Here is a 23,965-nt window from a genome sequence, read left to right as displayed (position 1 = left end):
AGAGGAGGCACAGATTGATCTAGATGTTGCTCTCAGAACCTCCATTGTGGCTAAAGCAGGTGAAGATGTACAGATAATGATTCCATTCAAAGGAAGACCACCTCCAACTGCCACATGGAGAAAGGGTGAAAAAAATCTAGGTGTTGATGAAAGATACAGCATTCAGAACACAGAATCGTCCACACTCCTTAGTATTCCTCAAGTCACTCGCAATGATACGGGAAAATATGTCCTCACAATTGAGAATGGAGTTGGAAAACCCAAAACTTCATTTGTGAATGTTAAAGTCCTTGACACTCCATCTGCATGCCAGAGACTACATCTTAAACATGTTTCTCGTGGAACTGTGACATTGGTATGGGACCCACCACTCATCAATGGTGGTTCTGAAGTAACAAATTATGTCATTGACAAAAGAGATGCCACGAAGAGAGCATGGTCCTCTGTTACAGCCAAGTGCTCTAATACATCATTTAAGATAACTGACCTGTCAGAGAAGATCCCATACTTCTTCCGTGTTCTTGCAGAAAATGAAAATGGATTGGGTGAACCATGTGAAACTTCAGAACCAGTGAAAGCAGCAGAAGTCCCTGGACCTGTACGGGATCTGGCCATGAAAGATTCAACAAAGACGTCTGTCACTTTACAGTGGAGTAAACCTGAATTTGATGGTGGTAGTATCATAACTGATTATGTTATTGAGAAGAAACTGAAGGATGAACATGAATGGTCATATGCAGGGGCAAGTAAAGCATGCGAATTTGAAGTTGAAAAACTTAAGGAGCTTTCTGTTATGGAGTTCAGAGTTTCTGCAAAGAATGAAAAAGGAAGAAGTGATTTTTCTGTAATTGGACCCATTACAGTGAAAGACTATGTAATAACACCTGAAGCGGACCTTTCTGATATACTTGGAGGACAAGTAACAGTGAGAATAGGTTATAATGTACATGTTGAATTACCATATAAGGGAAAGCCAAAGCCAACTATGAGCTGGCTGAAAGACAACATTCCTCTTAAAGAAAGTGAACAGGTTCGCTTCAAGAAAACTGAAAACAAAATAACTTTAAGCATTAAGAATGTGAAAAAAGAAAATGGTGGCAAATATACCTTAATTCTTGATAATGGTGTTCACAGGAAGTCATTCCCAATCACAGTTATAACACTTGGCCCACCATCTAAGCCCAAGGGACCCATTAAATTAGACGAAATCAGAGCAGATAGTATGGTTCTTTCATGGGGTGTTCCTGAAGATGATGGGGGAGGAGAAATCACTGGCTACAGCGTTGAGAAGCGTGAAACCTCACAGACCAACTGGAAAATGATATGTTCTAGTGTGTCAAGGACGACCTTCAAAGTTCCCAACCTTGTTAAAGATGCAGAGTATCAGTTCAGAGTCCGCGCAGAAAACAGATACGGAGTGAGCCCACCACTAAACTCCGTTGAGGTCATAGCAAAACACCAGTTCAAACCACCAGGTTCACCAGGGAAGCCTGTTGTTTACAATGTGACAGCTGATGGAATGACCATATCTTGGGATGCTCCAGTCTATGACGGAGGAGCAGAAATTACTGGATACCATGTTGAAAAGAAAGAACGAAACAGCATATTGTGGCAGAAAGTCAATTTGTCACCAATATCTAATAGAGAATACAGAATTACTGGATTAATGGATGGTTTGGACTACCAGTTCCGTGTATATGCAGAAAATTCTGCTGGATTAAGCTCTGCTAGTGACCCAAGCAAATTTTCCTTGGCTGTTTCCCCAGTAGGTAAGTGACTGATCACTGAATACAATGCACCTGCCTCAACACGCTGTTGGAATTTATGCTGATTTATATTACTATTAATGCACTTGTGTTTCTTTCAGATCCACCTGGCACCCCTGATTACATTGATGTGACTAGGGAGACTATTACTCTGAAATGGACAGCACCTCTGCGTGATGGAGGCAGCAAGATTGTGGGCTACAGTATTGAGAAACGTCAAGGAAGTGGTGATCGCTGGGTCAGATGCAATTTTATTGATGTCAGTGAATGCCAGTATACAGCTACAGGACTTAGCCCCGGCGATCGGTATGAATTCAGAATACTTGCAAGAAACGCTGTTGGAACTATCAGCCCTCCTTCTCAGTCTTCGGGCTATATCATGACCAGAGATGAAGCTGGTAAGCCTAATTTATAAGCATGTTATGTGTAGGCTCTCTTAAAGTTTATGGGCCACAGCACTTTATTTACAGCCAATGGCTGCATTACTGAATGGCTTTGAACTCTGATGACTATCTCACTATCTGCTAAGCAACTGGTTAACACTGTCCATTCCTACTAATACTGTAAATCAGGAGTTAGCAACCTTTTCCACCCGAAGCACCCAGTCCCTTGTGGATAATCTTCATAGGGACACATGCTTGGTGTGGAGGGCAGAGGCAAAAATGGACAGAGCAGTGGACGTGGCTCTTACTTTTGTTCAGTAGGCTACATTCCAGACATGCAAAAAATAGAGGCTTCTACTTTTCTCTCTCTCCCTCTCCCTCTCTCTCCCTCTCCCTCTCCTATGTCTCTCAGAAGGAAAATGACTCTCTCTCTCTCTCTATATATATATATATACACACACACACACACACACACACACACACACACACACAAACAAACAAAGATATATAGATATAGATATAGATTTGTATTAATGTAACATTTTCATATACAGCTGTGTATTTTTGTAATATTTTGTCTAAGTTGTCTGTTTTTGCTTCAGTTTTCTGTACAGCACTTTGAGCTATTTTTTATATAGTAAGTGATGTAGAAATTAATCAATCAATCCTTGATGTAGCCAAACAAGAGGTATTATCACTCTTCAGAGACACATTCCAGTCATGCAAAAGCACCTGAAGAATGTGTGAAGGTGCATCAGAGAGGGGTATGGCTTGGGGAGAGTGGGGATGACTAGGGAGAATACTGAGGGCTAACTGGAAAGCCTAGGCTTCCTCATCCATACTGCAAAAGATCATAAACATGAACTGAGTAACTCAATTTTATTTAAAAAAAAACTGATCGTATGTGGAAGACTGGCTTATAAATACTGATAGTTTTGTATTTAATATTAAGTGAAACTCTGACATAAAATACCTATTATAGCTCCTTATATTGTTTTCCAAGAAAATATGTTGCTGACCATTAAGTGAACATTATTTTACTTCTTTTTATTCTTTAGTTGCACCAAATATTGAGTTCAGTGCCGAACATTTTGATGGTCTTACAGTGAAAGCTGGGGAAAGCATAAGGTTTAAAGTTTTCATCACAGGCCGGCCAGTTCCTCAGGTGACCTGGTTTAAAGATGGAGCTGAGATTGACCAGAGGCTGAATATGGAAATCAACAATGCAATTGGCTATAGCACCTTGTTTGTTAGAGATGCTTCCCGGGAACATCGTGGAGTATATAGAATAGAAGCCAAGAATGCGTCGGGCACCAGACAGGAAGACATAACCATAAGAGTACATGGTAAACTTTCCTTATATGAAATTGAGCCATTTTTTATTTAGCATTCTATTCATTATATATTAAAATAAGAACAATAAAAAAATAACTGGTAATTGACTGTTACAGATACCCCAGGAAAAGTCGGTGGGCCAATACGATTCACCAATGTTACTGAAGAGAAGGCGTCTTTATGGTGGGAGGCTCCTGCTAATGATGGCTGTGCAGCCATTACTCATTATGTGATTGAAAAGCGTGAGACCAGCCGAGTATCCTGGGCATTGATTGAAGACCACTGTGAAACATGCAGTTACACGGCACACAAATTAATAAAGGGCAATGAATACCAGTTCCGTATCTCAGCAGCCAACAAGTTTGGTGTTGGCAGGCCACTGGAATCTGATGCAATCGTAGCACAGGCACATTATAGTAAGTTTACATTAAATTGAGAAATCTTAAATTACAGTGTTGGCAACCTTGTTGAGGATGTTATCTGATTGGCTTCTTTTATTTTTACAGCTGTCCCCGAGGCTCCTGGCACTCCAGAACCAAGCAACGTAACAGGAAACAGCATCACACTTACATGGACAAGGCCAGCGTCAGATGGTGGAAGTGACATTAACCAATATATCCTGGAGAGAAGAGAAAAGAAAAGTATTCTCTGGGTTAAAGTATCCAGCAAGAGGCCCATTTCTGAGACACGGTTCAGAGTCACAGGCCTCACCGAAGGCAATGAATATGAGTTCCATGTCATGGCGGAAAATAATGCAGGAGTTGGGCCGCCAAGTGGTATCTCAAGGCTGATTAAATGCAGAGAGGTAGTTCATCCACCAAGTGCTCCTACTGTTGTCAAAGTGACCGACACATCAAAGACAAGTGTCAGCTTGGAATGGACCAGGCCTGTTTTTGATGGAGGCCTGGAAATAATTGGCTACATCATAGAAATGTGCAAAGCAGATTTAGGAGAATGGCATAAAGTCAATGCTGAGACTTGCATTGCTACCAAGTATACTGTGGTTGATCTAGAACCAAATGAAAACTACAAATTCCGAGTCAGTGCTGTAAATGGTGCAGGCAAAGGTGAAAGCTGTGAAGTTTCTGCTTCGGTGCAAACAATAGATAGACTCTCTTCACCAGAACTTGATATTGATGCTAGCTTCAAGCAGACACATATTGTCAGAGCAGGTGCAACTATCCGTCTGTTTATTGCCTTCAAGGGCAGACCTGTTCCTACTGCTATATGGTCCAAAGCAGATTCGTCTCTTAGCCTGCGTGCTGACATACATACAACAGACTCATTCAGTACATTAACTGTGGAGAACTGCAACAGAACAGATGCTGGCAAATACGTATTGACTGTAGAAAACAACAGCGGTAAGAAATCTATTGCTTTCACTGTTAAAGTACTAGACACTCCAGGGCCACCAGGCCCCATTACATTTAAGGATGTGACCAGAGGCTCTATCACTTTAATGTGGGATGCTCCTATTTTGGATGGAGGTGCTCGCATCCATCATTATGTCGTGGAGAAGCGAGAAGCAAGCCGTCGCAGCTGGCAGGTTGTCAATGAAAAATGTACTCGCCAAATTGCTAAGGTCACAGATCTTGCAGAAGGTGTGCCCTATTTTTACCGTGTTTCAGCAGAAAATGAATATGGAATAGGTGAACCTTGTGAATTAACAGAGCCAGTTGTAGCCACAGAAGAGCCTGCTCCACCTAAGAGATTAGACATTGTTGATACTACCAAGTCTTCTGCAGTACTAGCTTGGCTGAAACCTGATCATGATGGCGGTAGTCGCATCACTGGATACCTCCTAGAGATGAAACAAAAGGGATCTGACTATTGGATTGAAGCCGGTCAAACTAAACAGCTGACTTTTACAGTTGAAGGTCTTATAGAGAACAATGAATATGAGTTCCGTGTCAAAGCAAGGAATAATGCTGGCTACAGTCAACCAAGAGAAGCCTTTTCTTCTGTTATTATTAAAGAGCCACAGATTGAGCCAACTGCAGATCTCAGTGGAATAACTAAACAACTTATAACTTGCAAAGCTGGTAGCTCTTTCACTATTGACATACCAATTAGTGGACGTCCTGTTCCAAAGGTAACATGGAAACTTGAAGAAATGAGACTCAAGGAAACAGACAGAGTGACTATAAAGACAACCAAGGAAAGAACCACACTGACTGTTAAGGAGAGCATGAGAGGTGACTCCGGTAAATATTATTTGACACTTGAGAACACAGCTGGCGTGAAAACTTTCACTGTCACAGTCGTCGTTATTGGAAGACCTGGCCCAGTTACACGCCCCATAGAAGTATCTTCTGTGACAGCCGAATCCTGTGTGTTGTCATGGAAGGAGCCTGAAGATGATGGTGGCACTGGTATTACAAACTATATTGTTGAAAAACGTGAATCTGGTACAACAGCATGGCAGCTGGTAAATTCCAGCGTCAAACGTACACAGATCAAAGTAACTCACCTCACTAAATATATGGAATACACTTTCCGTGTAAGCTCAGAAAACAGATTTGGTGTCAGCAAGCCAATAGAATCAGTACCAATAGTGGCTGAGCATCCATTTGGTAAGTAATAATTGTTTTAACAGATCTGCATAAATTAATTCCTATTTTGTTTGTTGTTTTAAAAACCACAGCAGTATTTAACAGTATCCCCTCCTTTATTTTCTTTCATCAGTCCCACCAAGCCCACCCACTAGACCCGAAGTCTATTTTGTTTCTGCCAATGCCATGTCCATTCGGTGGGAAGAACCGTATCATGATGGCGGCAGCAAAGTTGTTGGATACTGGATTGAAAAGAAAGAACGCAACACAATCCTTTGGGTGAAGGAAAACAAATCTCCATGTATTGAATGTAACTACAAAGTCACAGGGCTCGTGGAAGGTCTGGAGTATCAATTCAGAACATATGCATTAAATGCTGCTGGGCTGAGCAAAGCCAGCGAAGCTTCAAGAGCTGTCTTGGCCCAAAATCCTGTTGGTAAGTATAACTGGTAGAGAGAAAGTGTGTGTCCTATGACTATTTAAAGGAACAATGGAGTGATGTTTTTGCATTGTGTTCTCTTACAGATCCACCAGGCCGGCCAGAGGTCACAGATGTAACAAGGTCTTCAGTGTCATTAACCTGGTCTCCCCCACTTTATGATGGTGGAAGCAAAATTGTTGGCTATATTGTAGAACGCAAACCATACAATGAAGCTGGAGATGGACGCTGGTTGAAATGCAACTACACCATTGTCTCTGAAAACTCCTTTACCGTGACAGCTCTCAGTGAAGGAGAGGAATACGAATTCCGTGTTTTGGCAAAGAATGCTGCTGGTGTAATTAGCAAGGGTTCTGAATCTACTGGCCCTGTTGCCTGTAAAGATGAATACTGTAAGAGATGTTCACGTGGGTTTTTTAATTAGGTCATGAATTGACCGTATTTTAAGAGATCAACATCCACAATTTATTTCTTTTGCTTTTCCCCTCCATAGCACCACCTAAAGCTGAACTGGATGCCAAATTGCAAGGAGACGTTGTAACAGTTAGGGCTGGATCTGACCTGGTTCTTGAGGCATCGATTGGAGGAAAACCAGAACCAAAAGTATTTTGGTCTAAAGGTGACCGAGAACTGGACCCAAGTGAAAAGGTCGCTTTGCAATACACAAGCAAGCATGCTGTTGCAATCATCAAGTTCTGTGACCGAAGTGATACTGGAAAATACACATTAACTGTTAAAAATGCCAGTGGGACAAAGCAAGTTGCTGTCCTTGTCAAAGTGCTTGGTGAGTATTTCGTAACTGCTAGTTTTCTGTGGCTATTTAACTTCTTTCCTTTAAAGTTTTCTTTTGAGATTAAAGAATTTCTTTCATTGCAGTAATGATCCTTTTACTCTTGGCCAATAGATTCACCTGGTCCATGTGCTGGCAAAATCACTATAAGCAGAGTTACAGAAGAGAAGTGTACCTTGGCTTGGCGGATGCCTCAAGAAGATGGAGGGGCAGAAATTACTCATTACATTGTAGAGAGACGCGAGACAAGCAGGCTGAACTGGGTTATTGTTGACCCCGAATGTCCAACACTGTCATGTGTAGTAACCAGACTTATAAAGAATAATGAATATATATTCCGTGTAAGAGCTGTCAACAAATATGGACCAGGTGTTCCACTTGAAACGGAACCCATTATTGCTAGAAATTCATTCAGTAAGTACTTCTCTAGCCTCGTGAAGACTTTCCCCTTTCGGGGGAAGCACAAAGTAAGTTGTGTTACACATTATAAATGTGAAATACCTAACTTTTTTCCCTGCCTTTAAAAAATATTTACAGCTATCCCATCACCACCTGGTGTTCCTGAATCAGTAGGTGCTGGCAAAGAGCACGTCATTATTCAGTGGCTGAAGCCAGAGTCGGATGGGGGTAACGAGATCAGCACCTATCTTGTAGACAAACGAGAAAAGAAAAGTCTACGCTGGACCCGCGTTAATAAAGACTACATCATTTATGACACAAGACTGAAAATTACTGGTCTGATGGAAGGCAGTGAATATCAGTTCCGTGTCACTGCGGTAAATGCTGCTGGCAACAGCGAGCCTAGCGATGCTTCGCAGTACGTTCTGTGCAAAGACCCATCATGTAAGTTCATTCGTTTATATTCATTAATGGTGTAGATTAAACAATATGAAGACTGCATAGGCCTTGAATCTAGAAGGTCCAGAGGTGCTGTTTGGACCATTCACCACAGCTCCAAAGAGGATTTATTTATTTATTTTATGCTGCCAGGATGGATGCCTTAGAATGATAGAATAATATAACTGTAGAGTTGGAAGTGACCCCCAAGGGTCATCTAGTCCAATCCCCTGCAATGCAGGAATCTCAACTAAAGTATACATGAACGTTGGCCTAAAAACCTCCAGTGAAAGAGGGTCCACCACCTCCCAAGGGAGTCTGTTCCACTATTGAACAGCTCTTACCATTAGAAAGTTCTTGCTGGTGTTTTAGTCAGGACAAATGATTCCAATTGGTTTGGTTCCTAGCCTCCAGAGCAGGAGAAAATGAGCTTGGTCCATCTTCCCTGTGACAACCCTTTCGATATTTAAAAATGGCTATCGTATCTCCTGTCAACCTCCCCTTTAACAGCCCAAACATATACAATTCCTTTGTCTGCAGCAAGGAAGGCGAGGGCTGAATTTTAAGGGACAAGCTACAAGAGGGAGAAAAAGGAGATAACATGTGAAAGTTCCTTCAAAAAAATAATAATTTATTACTCCTACCCCGCCCATCTGGCTGGGTTTCCCCAGCCATTCTGGGCGGCTTCCAACAGAAGGTTAAAAATACATTAAAACACCAGTCATTAAAAACTTCCCTAAGCAGGGTTGCCTTCATATGTCTTCTAAATGTCATATAGTTTTTTATTTCTTTGACATCTGATGGAAGGGCGTTCCACTCCAAAGTGTTTCGTGTACTCCTGAACCTTCCAAGCCCTATAATTCTATTGTATCACTTTCTTGCATACCACAAGCTAAAGAAACAGCAGCACCTTAAACGCATCTGCTCCTTGGGAGCAGGCTGTACTGAAACAGATAGCCAGTGTTAAAATTATATCCTGATCCAAGTACAGGAGCAGTTCAAAACATATAATCATAGCTACTACAGAAGTGTTTAAATTATTATTCATTCAGGTTTTAAGGATCCACTGTAGTAACATGAAGTGTGTATTTTTTTTTCCAAAGATACTCCTGCTCCACCTTCACCGCCAAGAGTCGTGGACACTACTAGAACTAGCATAAGCTTGGCTTGGACAAAGCCCATGTATGACGGTGGCGTTGATTTATTAGGCTATGTCCTTGAAATGAAAGAAGAAGGAACTGAACAGTGGTATCGGGCACATAGCACTGCCACCATAAGAAACACCGAATTCACTGTGACTGGTCTGAAAATAAGCCAGAAGTACCGCTTTAGAGTGGCTGCCACAAATGTAAATGGTATGAGCGAATACAGTGAGACCCCTGCTGAAATAGAACCTGTGGAAAGGCTAGGTAATGTCAAGATTGAGTCTTTATAAAATATTTGCAAACTTGCAAATTGCAAATTTGTTTAGAAATATTCAAATGCAACCTAATCTTTTATTTCTATCCCCACCTATAGAAATACCGGAACTTGAGCTTGCTGAAGACCTCAAGAAGACTATTACGGTTAGAGCAGGTGGCTCTTTACGTCTAATGGTGTCAGTATCTGGCAGACCAACACCAATGGTTACATGGAGCAAAAAGGGTGTTGACCTAGCAAGTCGAGGTATTATTGACACCACAGACAGCTACACACTGTTGGTTGTGGATAAAGTGAACCGGTACGATGCTGGAAAATACGTCCTTGAGGCTGAAAATCAATCAGGAAAGAAATCTGCCACAATTATGGTTAAAGTCTATGGTAAGTGCAAATACTGTTGTTTATTGTTACAGCAATACCTTTGCCCATTCGATCACATATTCAAAGATATCTGCTTTAACAAAAAAAGAAGGGAGGGCAGAACGGGATCTCATTTGCAGAGTAATGGTAGTCTCCAACTTTAATTTGCTTATGCAGAAAAAATATTATACGAAGAGTAATGCAGATAAAATATGACAAAGGTTTATTTTGCCTTTTGCTCCACAGATACCCCTGGACCACCAGGAGCAGTGAAAGTTAAAGAGGTTACAAAAGAGTCTGTGACAATTACTTGGGATATTCCAACTATTGATGGAGGAGCTCCAGTCAACAACTATATAATAGAGAAACGCGAGGCTACCATGCGAGCATTCAAGACAGTAACTACTAAATGCAGCAAAACCTTTTACAGAATTTCTGGGCTCGTTGAAGGAGCGCTATACTACTTCCGAGTACTGCCAGAAAATATCTACGGCATTGGTGAACCCTGTGAGACAGCAGATGCAGTGTTGGTGTCAGAAGTTCCAAGTGTGCCTCAGAAACTGGAGGTGGTTGATATAACTAAATCTACTGTATCGCTTGCATGGGAAAAACCACAGCATGATGGTGGCAGCAGATTAACTGGCTATGTAATTGAGGCCAGTAAAGCTGGAACAGAAAGGTGGATGAAAGTTGTAACACTGAAACCTACGGTCCTTGAGCACACAATAATTTCATTAAATGAAGGTGAACAGTACCTATTTAGAGTAAGAGCGCAAAATCAAAAGGGTGTGTCTGAACCAAGAGAGATCGTCACAGCAGTGACAGTACAAGAACTAAAAGGTAAGAGTCATAATTACAATAGGAAAAAATGGAACATTATTCAAAGTGCTGAGACATAGTTCAACAAATATTAATAACATTGGCTTTGTTATTATTATTATTTTAGTTCTACCTGCAATTGACCTTGCTGGAATACCTCAAAAGACCATTCATGTACCAGCTGGCAGACCTATAGAGTTAGCTATCCCAATTTCTGGACGACCACCTCCAGCTGTTTCTTGGTTCTTTGCTGGCTCTAAACTACGAGAATCAGACCGGGTCAAAGTTGAAACAGTTGCTAAGGTAGCTAAATTAACCATACGTGAAACCACAATACACGACACTGGAGAGTACACACTTGAACTGAAGAACACAACTGGAACAGCTATTGAAAGAATAAAAGTTATTATTCTGGGTAAGAATTTGCATTGAAGATACAACTGTCCATAATTTTTTCTTGCATAATTTCCCCAAATTCAAGTATTAAATTTGTTTAACTATTTCTTTGTTTATATCTCATTTATTTCATTTTCACAGACAAACCTGGACCACCCACTGGACCTATTAAAGTTGTTGATGTTGATTCAACCTTTGTAACCATTTCATGGGAACCACCTGAGATGGATGGGGGCGCAGCACTAAGTGGATATGTGGTGGAGCAACGAGATGCACACCGTCCAGGATGGTTACCAGTGTCTGAATCTGTAACCCGGACAACATATAAGTTTTCTAAACTTACTGAGGGTGCTGAATATGTGTTCCGTGTGGCTGCCACAAACCGCTTTGGAATTGGGTCATACTTGCAGTCTGAAATTGTAGAATGCAAGAGCAGAATTAGTAAGTAAATATTTTTTTCCCTAGTCCTCTGCATTTTAAAAAATCCAGATCAGTTTACATATAGAAGAAACAAGTCTTGATACTATGTACATTCTATTTTCATTTTCCTGAAATAAGAAGGAAGGAACTAGTCTACAATACCCTGCTTATTCAGACCAAAATATGATCGTAAATGGAATTTTCATCTCATTTTTTCATCTATTTATTGTAGGTCTTCCTGGTCTTCCTGGTACCCCAGAAGTGTTTGATATCTCCCGCGACGGAATGACACTTACCTGGTATCCACCAGAAGAAGATGGTGGTTCACAGATCACTGGTTATATTGTGGAACGCAAAGAAGTTAAATCAGAGAGATGGGTCCGTGTAAACAAAGTCGCAGTCACTATGACCCGCTATCGTTCCACTGGGTTGATTGAAGGACTGGAGTATGAACATCGTGTCACAGCTATCAATGCTAGGGGTGCTGGCAAACCAAGCCGAATTTCCAAGCCTGCAGTTGCTAGAGATCCAATTGGTAAATAATTTGCAAAATTCATAACGTATACTAGAGACTTCTGTTCAGTCATTTTATTTGCAAAATAGTTGAATAATGGTTGATACTAATATTTTGGACTGCCTTTTAAACATCAGAACTATATCTTTAATATATCTAACTCGCTCTAATAATATATCCCAGCTCCTCCAGGTAAACCTCAGAATCCAAGAGTGACAGATACTACAAGAACATCTATTTCCTTGGCTTGGAGTCCACCAGAAGATGAAGGAGGGTCTAAAGTCACTGGCTACTTGATTGAAATGCAAAAGATCGATCAGTTTGAATGGACCAAATGCAATACCACCCCCACCAAGATCCGTGAATACACTTTAACACATCTTCCACAAGGTGCAGAGTATAGATTCCGTGTCATAGCATGCAATCTTGGTGGCCCTGGTGAACCTGCTGATGTGCCCGGAACAGCCAAAGTGACTGAAATGCTTGGTAAGATGCTTTAATGAAATACAAATTTTAAAGAACATAGCACTATTTAGCTTCCTTCATACATAACATGATCTCTTTTTCCTCCTCCCAGAACTCCCTGATTATGAACTTGATGAAAAATACCTGGAAGGTGTATTTGTAAGGCAAGGTGGAGTAGTTAAGCTTACAGTGCCAATTAAAGGTAAACCCATTCCAATATGCAAATGGACTAAAGAGGGACATGATGTCACCAAGAGAGCCATGATTGCGACTTCTGAATCAGATACTGAACTTGTGATAAAAGATGCAGAACGAGAAGATTCTGGTACCTACGATTTGACACTTGAAAACAAATGTGGCAAGAAGGTTGTCTACATCAAGGTCAGAGTGATTGGTATTCCAAATCCACCAGAAGGGCCACTTGAGTATGATGACATACAAGCACGCTCCGTTAGAGTCAGCTGGAAGCCTCCAAGTGACGATGGTGGCGCAGATATATTAGGATACAATATTGAGAGACGTGAAGTACCAAAGACCGCCTGGTACACCGTTGGCTCCAGAGTAAGGGGCACATCACTGGTAGTGAAAGGACTCAAAGAAAATGTGGAATACCACTTCCGTGTTTGTGCTGAAAACCAGTTTGGTGTAAGCAGGTCCCTGAAATCTGAAGAGCCAGTTGTGCCAAAGACACCTTTGAGTAAGTATACAGGTTCAGAAAATGCATGTATGTGTGTGCATCTCGCTCACACTTTATTTTATTATCCAAGGTGCTCAGGGGAGTGTACATTGTTTGCCCCCTTTTTATCCTGATAATAAACCTGCAGGGTAGGTTAGGTCGAGAGAGAATGACTGCCCAAAAGTAAATAAGGTTGCCATCCTATACAGGCTTATCTGGGGGTAAGTCCTATTAAAGTTAGGATCACTCAGTTCTGGGTTAACATGTACAGCACTGTTTAGTAAGTTCATGACTGAACGGACATGTGACCCCAGCTTTCCATGGTTATGGTCCAGTTGTTCTGCCCGGATACTGAGGTCCAGTACCGAGAGCCTTCTGGTGGTTCCCTCGTTGCGAGAAGCCAAGTTGCAGGGAACCAGGCAGAGGGCCTTCTCAGTAGTGGCGCCTGCCCTGTGGAACGGCCTCCCATCAGATGTCAAAGAGAAAAACAGAAGACATCTGAAGGCATCCCTGTTTAGGGAGGCTTTTAATGTTTAATAGATTATTTCATTTCATTTTTCTGTTGGAAGCCACCCAGAGTGGCTGGGGAAACCCAGTCAGATGGGTGGTGTATAAATAATAAATTATTATTATTATTATTATTATGCACTTAACTGCTATGCCAGAATGACTAATGGTTATTGTTACATTCTTTTCAACAGATCCTCCAGAGCCTCCCAGTTATCCACCAGAAATCCTTGATGTCACAAAGAGTTCCATTAGCTTAACTTGGTCCAGACCTAGAGATGACGGTGGTTCTCGTGTCACAGGCTACTATATTGAACGTAAAGAAACAACTACTGAGAAATGGGTCAGACACAACAAGACTTGCATCACAACTACAATGTATACAGTCACAGGGCTGGTTCCAGATGCGGAATATCAGTTCCGTATTGTAGCCCAAAATGACATTGGTGAGGGCGAACCCAGCCCTGCGTCTGAGCCAGTTGTGTGCAAGGATCCATTTGGTACGTAAATGTAACTTCTGTGTTAGAGGGTATCAGTATGGCGTGGGTTGTTGTTGTTTTTTGGAAAATACACTTTTTAATTAAAATACTTTGAAATTTTACAGACAAACCAAGCCAGCCTGGAGAAATTGAGATCACGTCCATATCTAAGGATAGCATTACTTTAGAATGGGAGCGCCCTGAATGTGATGGTGGTAAAGAGATCATCGGATACTGGGTTGAATATCGCCAGTCTGGAGAGTCTACCTGGAAAAAGTGCAATAAAGAACGCAACAAAGACAGGCAGTTTATAATGGGAGGCTTACTGGAAGCTACGGAATATGAATTCAGAGTTTTTGCAGAAAATGAGACTGGACTCAGCAGACCTCGTAGAACAGCTATGACAGTAAAGACAAAACTGACATGTATGTTTAACTATTCCATTATATTCACTATGCTTTATGTAGCTGTTGAAAAGATATGACATGTCACAGTAAACTGTGCTATGGTATAAAGTGGTTAATTTCGTGGTCTTGAAGTAATTTGGCAATTCCATTATGTAACTATGACACTCTGCTTTCATGTATTTACTTTTCTGAATGGACCTCAAGGAAGGAAATAAGCTATTTTCCCCTCCAGGGCTAATAAAATTAATGATTTATCAAATAGGCAGCATAAACATTATGTTTGGTACCATAGCATTATGGTTTGGGAGGGAATGTGGAATAAAAGAACAATGGAAAAAGCTTTCAATACATTTTCTTTCTCCCTTTATAAATATAGCTGGAGAAGCACCAGGAGTAAGACAAGAAATGAAGGATGTTACTACTAATCTGGGTGAATCAGCTCAGTTATCATGCCAGATCCTTGGGAGACCTCTTCCTGATATTAAATGGTATCGTTTCGGCAAAGAACTGGTACAGAGCAGAAAATACAAGATGTCATCAGACGGGCGCACTCACACACTGACGGTGCTCACAGAAGAGCAGGAAGACGAAGGAATTTATACTTGCAAGGCTATCAATGACGTTGGAGAGGTTGAAAGTAGTGGCAAGCTACTCTTACAAGCTCCTCCACAATTCCACCCAGGCTTTCCATTGAAAGAGAAATATTGTGCAGGTGTGGGATCCACACTTCGCCTCCATGTTGTATACATTGGTCGTCCAGTGCCTGCTATCACTTGGTTCCATGGAAAGAAACTATTGAAGAGTGCAGAAAACATTACTATTGAGAACACAGAGCATTATACTCACCTTTCCATTAAAAACGTACAGCATAAAGCCCACGCAGGACACTACAAAGTACAACTCAGTAACACATTTGGAACTGTTGATACTGTACTAAACGTGGAAATACAAGGTATGTCTTGGCATTAAATTTTCTTGAAATCATGGGAAAGACTTCCTCCATTTAACTTTAAACACTGCCTTTTCTTTTCTTTTTGTAGATAAGCCAGATATACCAACAGGGCCAATTGTTATAGAAGCTTTGCTGAAAAACTCTGCAGTCATCAGCTGGAAGCCACCTGAAGATGATGGAGGTGCTCTAGTAACAAATTATGTTGTAGAGAAAAGAGAAGCAAAAGAAGGCACAGAGTGGCAGCTGGTTTCTTCAAGCATTTCTGGCACAACCTGCAGAATTGTTAACCTAACTGAAAATGCAGGCTATTATTTCCGTGTCTTTGCTCAGAATACATTCGGCATCAGCGAAGCATTAGAAGTTTCATCTGTTGTTATTATCAAGACTCCATTTGGTAAGTGTGTTCCACAAGCCACGTTTCTGTCTATCTGCAGTTCAACAAAGCAAACTGACTTCATGTCCTGAAAATTATTATTTCTTCTTTACAGAAAAGCCAGGCCAACCAGGTCAGCCAGCTGTATCTGCTGTGACAAGTGAATCCTGTGTTGTTTCTTGGAGGCCACCTGCTAGTGATGGAGGCTCAAAGATCAGAAATTACTTCCTGGAGAAACGCGAAAAGAAACAAAACAAATGGATTTCTGTAACAACAGAAGAAATACGCGAAACTGTCTATTCTGTCACAGGTCTTATTGAAGGCCTGGAGTATGAATTCCGTGTAAAATGTGAAAATCTTGGAGGTGAAAGCGAATGGAGTGAAATTTCACAACCAATCACTCCCAAATCTGATGTAGCAATTCAGGCACCACATTTCAAGGAAGAAATCAGAAACCTAAATGTGAAATTCAGAGGTCATGCCACATTTGTTTGCAAAGTCACTGGTCATCCTAAGCCTGTTGTAAAATGGTTCAGACAGGGCAAAGAGATTTTGCCAGATGGTGAAAAGGTGAAGATACAAGAATTTAAGGGCGGCTATTACCAACTAGTAATTACAAATGTAACAGATGATGATGCCACTGTATATCAAGTGAGGGCAACCAACCAGGGAGGATCTGTTTCTGGAACTGCTTCCTTAGATGTTGAAGGTAAGTAATGTGCTTTGCTCTTAAATTTAGTTTTTAATTTAATTTTTCATACAGAGGGACGGGGTGGAAACTCTGAGTTTGGAATAATATTTTCTCAATAGCCTTAAAATAAGTCAGATGGTGGCATGGTCATCTAGTTATTTATGGTGTAGTCCTAGGTGAAGTGGGAGAGATGGGAGATGAAGTGAAATGGGATATGTTCTACTGGCTCACTCTGCCTAGGGAAAGAAGAGATGTTTTTCTCCCTTTTTGTTCTCATGGGTTGCCATTTTGGAACATTCCTCCTTCCCCACTGAAGGTAATGGGAGGAAATAACTACACCAGGTCAAAACTGGCATAGTTGATGAGCCTGATCCTGGGTCAGATCCAATGCGGTTTCTGATCTGCCCTCAAAATGCCCTCTTTCAGTGCCTAGCCTGGCTACTGCTGGTAAAAACACCACCAGCTGAGTCTAAACCAACAGAGTTTTCTGTGGGCATCAGAAGGGCCTCCATGATGGGTGTGTCCCCCTACTAATGGAGATGAAGGACCACCCAAATTTAGCCCTGTCCAGCCAGTGGTTTGGGGGGGGGGGTCAGGATTGTTTTGTTAGTCATAATAGACAGAATTTTCATTTGAACAATGTAAGTACAATAGGATACATACAGATAAACAGTATGTGAAACAAACGTTAAATACAAAACATCCAGATTTATAACTTGGTCTGTGCTCTGGTAGCATTGGTCTGGTGATCAATTTTGTTGGAAGATGTTATCAGACTATAAAATGATAAAAGGCTCTTGCACACACTTGTCTGGTAAAGAGCTTCTAACATTATTGGGAAGGAGCGCTGTGACTAGATTAAACGATCCCCTGGTGTTGTAATCTGAACAGCCGTTGTTGCTCAGCTGGCTGAATATAACAAAGGGAACTGTCTGTCTGTCTTGTTTGTTTCTATTATTTACATTCCACCTTTCAGGATACAAAGCCTTCCACAATAGACAATATTAACATATTAAAAGGTCATCAGGATCCTTCCCATAGTATAGTTGCTGGTATAAGGGCCCTGTGAGAGAGCCCCTGTAGTCTTCAGCTGCTCCCTTCTCTCTCCTGGAATCCTTTCTATTAACCACTATGAAGGTCTTTGCCTGCACCCCCCTTTTCTGAAATCCTTTCCAAAGGCAGAGTTGATGGTAGATGGAACTGTGGAGGGTCCAGCTGGAGTAGGGTCCAGGTTTCCTTTGCCTGCATCCCTCTGTCTCAGTTTATGGCAAAGGGTTTGTTGCAAATATTAGCCACTATGCCTGAGACCTTCTGAACCAGTCTCTGTTTAAAGCAGTGTTTTGCTTTATTTTAAAGCAATAGTTTGCACTCATTTTGTTTCTTCCCTTCCTCTGTGTTTTTTTTCTCTCTGCAGTTCCTGCTAAGATACACTTGCCTAAAAATCTTGAAGGCATGGGGGCCGTTCACGCTCTCCGTGGTGAAGTCATCAGCATTAAAATCCCATTCAGTGGCAAGCCTGATCCAGTGATCACATGGCAGAAAGGGCAAGATCTTATTGATACTAATGGACACTACCAAGTTATCGTGACACGGTCATTCACATCTCTTGTTTTCCCTAATGGTGTGGACAGGAAAGATGCAGGCTTCTACATTGTCTGTGCTAAAAACAGATTTGGCATTGATCAGAAAACAGTTGAATTAGATGTAGCTGATGTTCCTGATCCCCCAAGAGGACTGAAAGCAAGCGAGGTTTCAAGGGACTCGGTCAACCTGACATGGAATGCTCCAGCAAATGATGGCGGAAGCCGAGTCACACACTATACTGTTGAGAAACGCGCTACCACAGCTGAGAGATGGATTCGTGTTGGCCAGGCTCGTGACACTCGATACACTGTGATAAACCTATTTGGCAAGACAAGCTATGTATTCCGTGTTATAGCAGAGAATAAATTTGGACAAAGCCAGCCTTCTGAACCTACAGATTCTGTAATAACAAAGGAAGATAAGACCAGAACAGTCAATTATGATGAAGAAGTTGATGAGGCCAGAGAAGTCACTACAACAAAAGCAGCTCACTCTAATACAAAAGAACTCTATGACAGATATATGATTGCTGAAGAACTTGGGCGGGGGCAATTTGGAATTGCCCACAGATGTGTTGAGATAGTTTCAAAGAAGACTTACCTGGCCAAGTTTGTCAAAGTAAAAGGTGCTGATCAAGTGCTCGTAAAGAAAGAAATTTCCATCCTCAACATTGCTAGGCATAGAAATATCTTACAGCTTCATGAATCATTTGAAAGCCTAGAAGAACTTATCATGATCTCTGAGTTCATATCTGGAGTTGACATCTTTGAAAGACTTAATACTCCTGCATTTGAACTTAATGAAAGAGAAATTATAAGCTATGTTCGTCAAGTATGTGAAGCACTTGAATTCCTGCACAGTCATAGCATTGGGCACTTTGATATCAGGCCAGAGAACATCATCTATTTCACAAGAAGAAGCTCTATAGTTAAAATCATTGAATTTGGTCAGGCAAGGCATCTGAAACCTGGTGATAATTTCAGACTCCAGTTTACTTCTCCTGAATATTATGCGCCTGAAGTCCATCAGCATGATATGGTCAACACAGCCACGGATATGTGGTCACTTGGAACCCTAGTGTATGTACTTCTAAGCGGCCTGAATCCTTTCATTGCTGAAACAAACCAACAAACAATTGAAAACATCATAAGTGCTGAATACAACTTTGACGAAGAAGCCTTCAAAGATATCAGTATTGAGGCCTTGGACTTTGTTGACCGCCTGCTAGTAAAAGAAAGGAGATCTCGTATGACTGCTACTGAAGCCCTTGAACATGCTTGGCTGAAGCAAAGGACAGAGAAAACAAGCACCAAAGTTATCAAAACACTGAGACACAGACGTTATTATCAAACATTGGTGAAGAAGGAATGGAACACAGTTGTGTCAGTGGCCCGTGTTGCATGGGGTGGTGCAGTCAGATCTCAGAAGGCCGTTACAGTTGCTAAAGTTAAAGTGGCATCAATTGACATTGGACCCCTTACTGGGCAAATAATGCATGCTGTTGGAGAAGAAGGTGGGCATGCCAAGTACGTCTGCAAGATTGAAAACTATGATTCGTCCACAGAAGTAACCTGGTACTTTGGAGTAAGACAATTGGAGAGCAGTGAAAAACATGAGATCAGCTACCATGAAGGAGTGGCCACAATGTATGTCAAAGACATTGCTAAATCAGATGACGGTACCTACAGGTGCAAAGTTACAAATGACTACGGTGAAGACAGTTCCTACGCAGAACTATTTGTTAAAGGTGTGAGAGAAGTTTCTGACTTTTACAGATGCAGAACTGTCAGGAGAGTCAAGCGCCGAGTAGATACCTTGAGGCTTTTGGAGAAGCCACCAGAATTTACGCTGCCTTTATACAATCGTACTGCCTACGTTGGTGAAAATGTCAGGTTTGGAGTAACGATAACAGTTCACCCGGAACCTCGTGTAACGTGGTTCAGAGCAGGTCAGAAGATCAAGCCAGGAGATGATGACAGGAAGTATACCTTTGAAACTGATAAGGGTCTTTATCAGCTGCTCATCCATAATGTTAATGAAGATGATGACGCTGAATATACTGTGCTGGCTCGCAACAAATATGGTGAGGACAGCTGCAAAGCTAAGTTAACCGTTGTTCAGCATGCTCCTCCAGAGGCTACCACAATGAGACCCATGTTCAAAAGACTACTGGCAAATGCAGAATGCCAAGAAGGCCAGAGTATCGGCTTTGAGATAAGAGTATCTGGAATACCAAAACCAGCACTCAAATGGGAAAAGGATGGACAGCCCTTATCAGCTAGTCCAAATATTGAAATCGTACATGAAGGATTAGATTACTATGCTTTGCATATCAGGGATACTTTACCAGAAGACAGTGGTTATTACAGAGTTACTGCTACAAACAGTGCTGGATCAACAAGTTGCCAGGCTTACTTGAAGGTAGAGCGCTCAAAATATATCAAGCGTCAATACAAGAGTGAAGAAGAGCGGCAAAAGCATGTACAGAAAAGCATTGACAAGACAGTGAGAATGGCAGAAATCCTTTCTAGAACAGAATCCGTCCCACTGACAGATGTAGCGCAGGAAGCTCTCAGACAAGCTGCTATCCTGTATAAACCAGCTGTAAGCACTAAGACAGTCAAAGGTGAATTTGAACTTAAAAAGGAAGAAATTAAAGAAGAAAGGAGACTCCGGATGCCTTATGAGATCCCAGAGCCTCGCAGACGTGCAGCCACTACTCTGGAAGAGGATCAGAACATCAAACTGTTTGTGCCTATGTCAGACATGAAGTGGTACAAGAAGCTGAGAGACCAATATGAAATGCCAGGGAAACTTGATAGAATTGTTCAGAAGCGACCAAAGCGCATTCGCCTCTCCAGATGGGAACAGTTCTATGTGATGCCACTGCCACGCATTACTGATCAGTATAAACCTAAGTGGCGCATACCCAAATTGTCACAAGATGATCTCGAGACCGTCAGGCCAGCACGCCGGCGTACACCATCTCCTGATTATGAATTTTATTACCGACCAAGAAGACGATCACTTAGTGACCTGTCAGATGAAGAACTGCTGCTACCTGTTGATGATTATTTAGCCATGAAGAGAACTGAAGAAGAAAGACTGCGACTTGAAGAAGAACTGGAGTTGGGCTTTTCTGCATCACCTCCAAGCAGAAGCCCTCCACGCTTTGAACTGTCTTCTCTCCATTACACGGCAGCAGATGCTCATATTGCCACAGAGGAATCTAGGCAAAGAGAGCTGAGGTACGGCACTTATCACATACCCTCTAAAGAAGATACCGCTGCATCTTATGCACAGCTCCGGCAACGCCATGACAGAGCAATTTATAGACCATCAAAACAAAAACAGAGAATAATGTCTGAGAAAGAAGATGAGGAGCTGCTGCGACCAGTTAAAACAACCCGCCGGCTCGCTGAATACAAGAGTGAGCTTGAGTATATGTCACAAGAAGAAAAGAGCCGACTGAGAAGAAGGAGAGAGAGAGAAATAACTGAGGTCAGATCACAAGAGGAAGAGGAAGAAATAGAAATGGTGAGGCACGTTCACAGGGAATTTTCTCCTCCCTCAAGATTACTAGGAAGAAGGCGCTCTCTTTCTCCAACTTACATTGAATTAATGCGTCCTGTGTCTGAATTAATTCGACCCCGATCACACCCTGTGGAAGAAACAGAGAGAAGATCTCCTACACCAGAGAGAACACGGCCACGCTCACCAAGCCCAGTGTCTAGTGAGCGATCACTCTCACGATTTGAAAGGACAGCAAGATTTGATATATTTTCCAGGTATGAATCCATGAAAGCTGCTTTGAAAACCCAAAAAACAATGGAAAGGAAATATGAAGTTCTGACGCAAGAGCCTTTCACTCTGGATCATGCCCCACGCATAACTCTGAGAATGCGGTCACATCGTGTACCATGTAACACCAACACCAGATTCATTTTGAATGTCCAGTCCAAACCAACTGCTGAGGTGAAATGGTATCACAATGGTATTGAAATTCAGGAAAGCCATAAGATTCATTTCACTAATACTAGTGGCGTATTAACCTTGGAGATTCTTGATTGCCATATTGATGATAGTGGCACATACCGTGTTGTGTGCACAAATTATAAAGGGGAATGTTCTGACTATGCAACATTAGATGTTACAGGAGGAGACTACACTACATATACCTCCCAGCGAAGAGATGAGGAAGTACCAAGATCTATTGTACCAGACTTGACAAGGACTGCAGCATATGCAATCTCCTCATTTAAGAAAGTCTCTGAAACAGAAGCAAGTTCTTCAATAAGAGCAAGCAAATCAGAACTGACAGAAACCAGAGAATCACTATCATCATATGAGCACCATGCTTCTGCCGAAATGAGAGTCAGTGCTTCAGAGGAAAAATCATTAGAAGAGCGAGCTGTTCATCGGAAGTTTAAGACCACTCTGCCTGCAACAATATTAACAAAGCCAAGGTCAATCACTGTCTCTGAAGGGGAGACTGCAAGATTTTCTTGTGACATTGATGGTGAACCAACACCAACTGTGACCTGGATCCGTGCAAGTCAAGCTATTGTTTCTTCTGGACGCTTCCAAGTAACACGTACACAGTATAAATCTACCTTTGAAATTTCATCTGTCCAGACCTCAGATGAAGGAAGTTACACTGTTGTGGTAGAGAATTCTGAAGGCAGGCAGGAAGCCCACTTTAGTTTGACTGTACAAAGGAAAAGGGTTCCAGAAAAAGCAATTACATCACCTCCAAGGGTCAAATCTCCTGAGCCTCATGTTAAGTCCCCAGACAGAGTAAAATCTCCCAAGCGAGTAAAATCCCCTGAACCATCTCCTGCCCACTCTAAAGCCAAGTCAACACCTGCAGGTAAAACACCACCATCAGAGAAAGCGGACTTGCCAGTTGCTGTTCCCCCTAAGATAAAACAACAGCTGAAAGTGGAAGCTTCCGGGGACAAAGCAAAATTTTTCTGTTCGGTTGAAAGCAGTGTTTTGAGTGTCCGAGAAGTAGCCTGGTACAAAGATGGCAAGAAACTAAAAGAAGACGATCATTTCAAATTTCATTATGCAGCTGATGGAACATATGAACTTAAAATCCATAACCTCAAGGAATCTGATCAAGGTGAATATACATGTGAGATTGTTGGGGAAGGCGGCGCCTCCAAAACCAACTTTCAGTTTGTTGGCCAAGCTTTTAAAAGTATTGATTCTCAGGTGTCAAGCTTAAGCAAAACTCAAAAATCAGTTCAGAAAGAGTCTGAAATACTTGAAGTATCTGCCCAGAAAAAATCTGCAATGACTTCTCAAGAAAAGGCAATGGTCAAAGAAGAATATGTTAAAAAGTCTCTTGTGTCTGATGAAGCTAAAACATCTTACACAGAAGTTAAATCTACTACCACTAAAATGACTGTGTCTGTAGGTCAAAAATCTACCCTTAAAGCCAGTATTGCTGGTGCTTCTGATGTAAAATGGTTACTGAATGGGATAGAGCTAACCAATTCTGAACATTATAGATATGGTGTATCAGGAAGTGATCATACTCTAACTATCCAAAAAGTGACCCAGAAAGATGAAGGAATACTTACCTGTGAAGGAAAAACTGAACAGGGTATCATCAAATGTCACTTTGAAATGAGTCTTTCAAAAGATCAATCAAATGCCCCAGCCTTTGTCATACAACCGAAATCTCAAAACATCAACGAAGGACAAGATGTGTTGCTTACCTGTGAAGTTTCTGGAGATCCTTCCCCTGAAATCCACTGGTTTAAAGATAACCAGCCAGTAAGTAATTACTTATG

General features: G+C 41.6%; 1 protein-coding gene across 50 annotated transcripts in view; it reads left to right on the top strand.

Annotated features, from left to right (window-relative positions):
• The window catches only part of TTN (titin), a 290,139-nt gene that overhangs the window by 263,047 nt on the left and 3,127 nt on the right, over positions 1 to 23,965 (top strand). For all 50 annotated transcript variants that reach the window (XM_088676590.1, XM_088676579.1, XM_088676604.1 and 47 more), the window contains 24 exons: positions 3 to 1,769; positions 1,868 to 2,164; positions 3,208 to 3,495; positions 3,601 to 3,900; positions 3,991 to 6,057; positions 6,170 to 6,472; positions 6,562 to 6,867; positions 6,969 to 7,259; positions 7,380 to 7,679; positions 7,803 to 8,108; positions 9,206 to 9,511; positions 9,621 to 9,902; positions 10,128 to 10,721; positions 10,828 to 11,115; positions 11,238 to 11,537; positions 11,749 to 12,051; positions 12,214 to 12,516; positions 12,608 to 13,192; positions 13,873 to 14,178; positions 14,283 to 14,582; positions 14,941 to 15,516; positions 15,605 to 15,910; positions 16,005 to 16,598; positions 17,995 to 23,948. In XM_088676590.1, the coding sequence (XP_088532716.1) occupies positions 3 to 1,769; positions 1,868 to 2,164; positions 3,208 to 3,495; positions 3,601 to 3,900; positions 3,991 to 6,057; positions 6,170 to 6,472; positions 6,562 to 6,867; positions 6,969 to 7,259; positions 7,380 to 7,679; positions 7,803 to 8,108; positions 9,206 to 9,511; positions 9,621 to 9,902; positions 10,128 to 10,721; positions 10,828 to 11,115; positions 11,238 to 11,537; positions 11,749 to 12,051; positions 12,214 to 12,516; positions 12,608 to 13,192; positions 13,873 to 14,178; positions 14,283 to 14,582; positions 14,941 to 15,516; positions 15,605 to 15,910; positions 16,005 to 16,598; positions 17,995 to 23,948 (17,222 nt within the window). The remainder of the gene's footprint in view (positions 1 to 2; positions 1,770 to 1,867; positions 2,165 to 3,207; positions 3,496 to 3,600; positions 3,901 to 3,990; positions 6,058 to 6,169; positions 6,473 to 6,561; positions 6,868 to 6,968; positions 7,260 to 7,379; positions 7,680 to 7,802; positions 8,109 to 9,205; positions 9,512 to 9,620; positions 9,903 to 10,127; positions 10,722 to 10,827; positions 11,116 to 11,237; positions 11,538 to 11,748; positions 12,052 to 12,213; positions 12,517 to 12,607; positions 13,193 to 13,872; positions 14,179 to 14,282; positions 14,583 to 14,940; positions 15,517 to 15,604; positions 15,911 to 16,004; positions 16,599 to 17,994; positions 23,949 to 23,965) is intronic.

Source organism: Zootoca vivipara, chromosome 1 (genome assembly GCF_965207765.1).
Source record: "Zootoca vivipara chromosome 1, rZooViv2.hap1.1, whole genome shotgun sequence".
NCBI classification, from domain to species: Eukaryota; Metazoa; Chordata; class Lepidosauria; order Squamata; family Lacertidae; genus Zootoca; species Zootoca vivipara.
The sequence above is the reverse complement of the archived record's forward strand: the minus strand, read 5'-3'. Positions and strand labels throughout refer to the sequence as shown.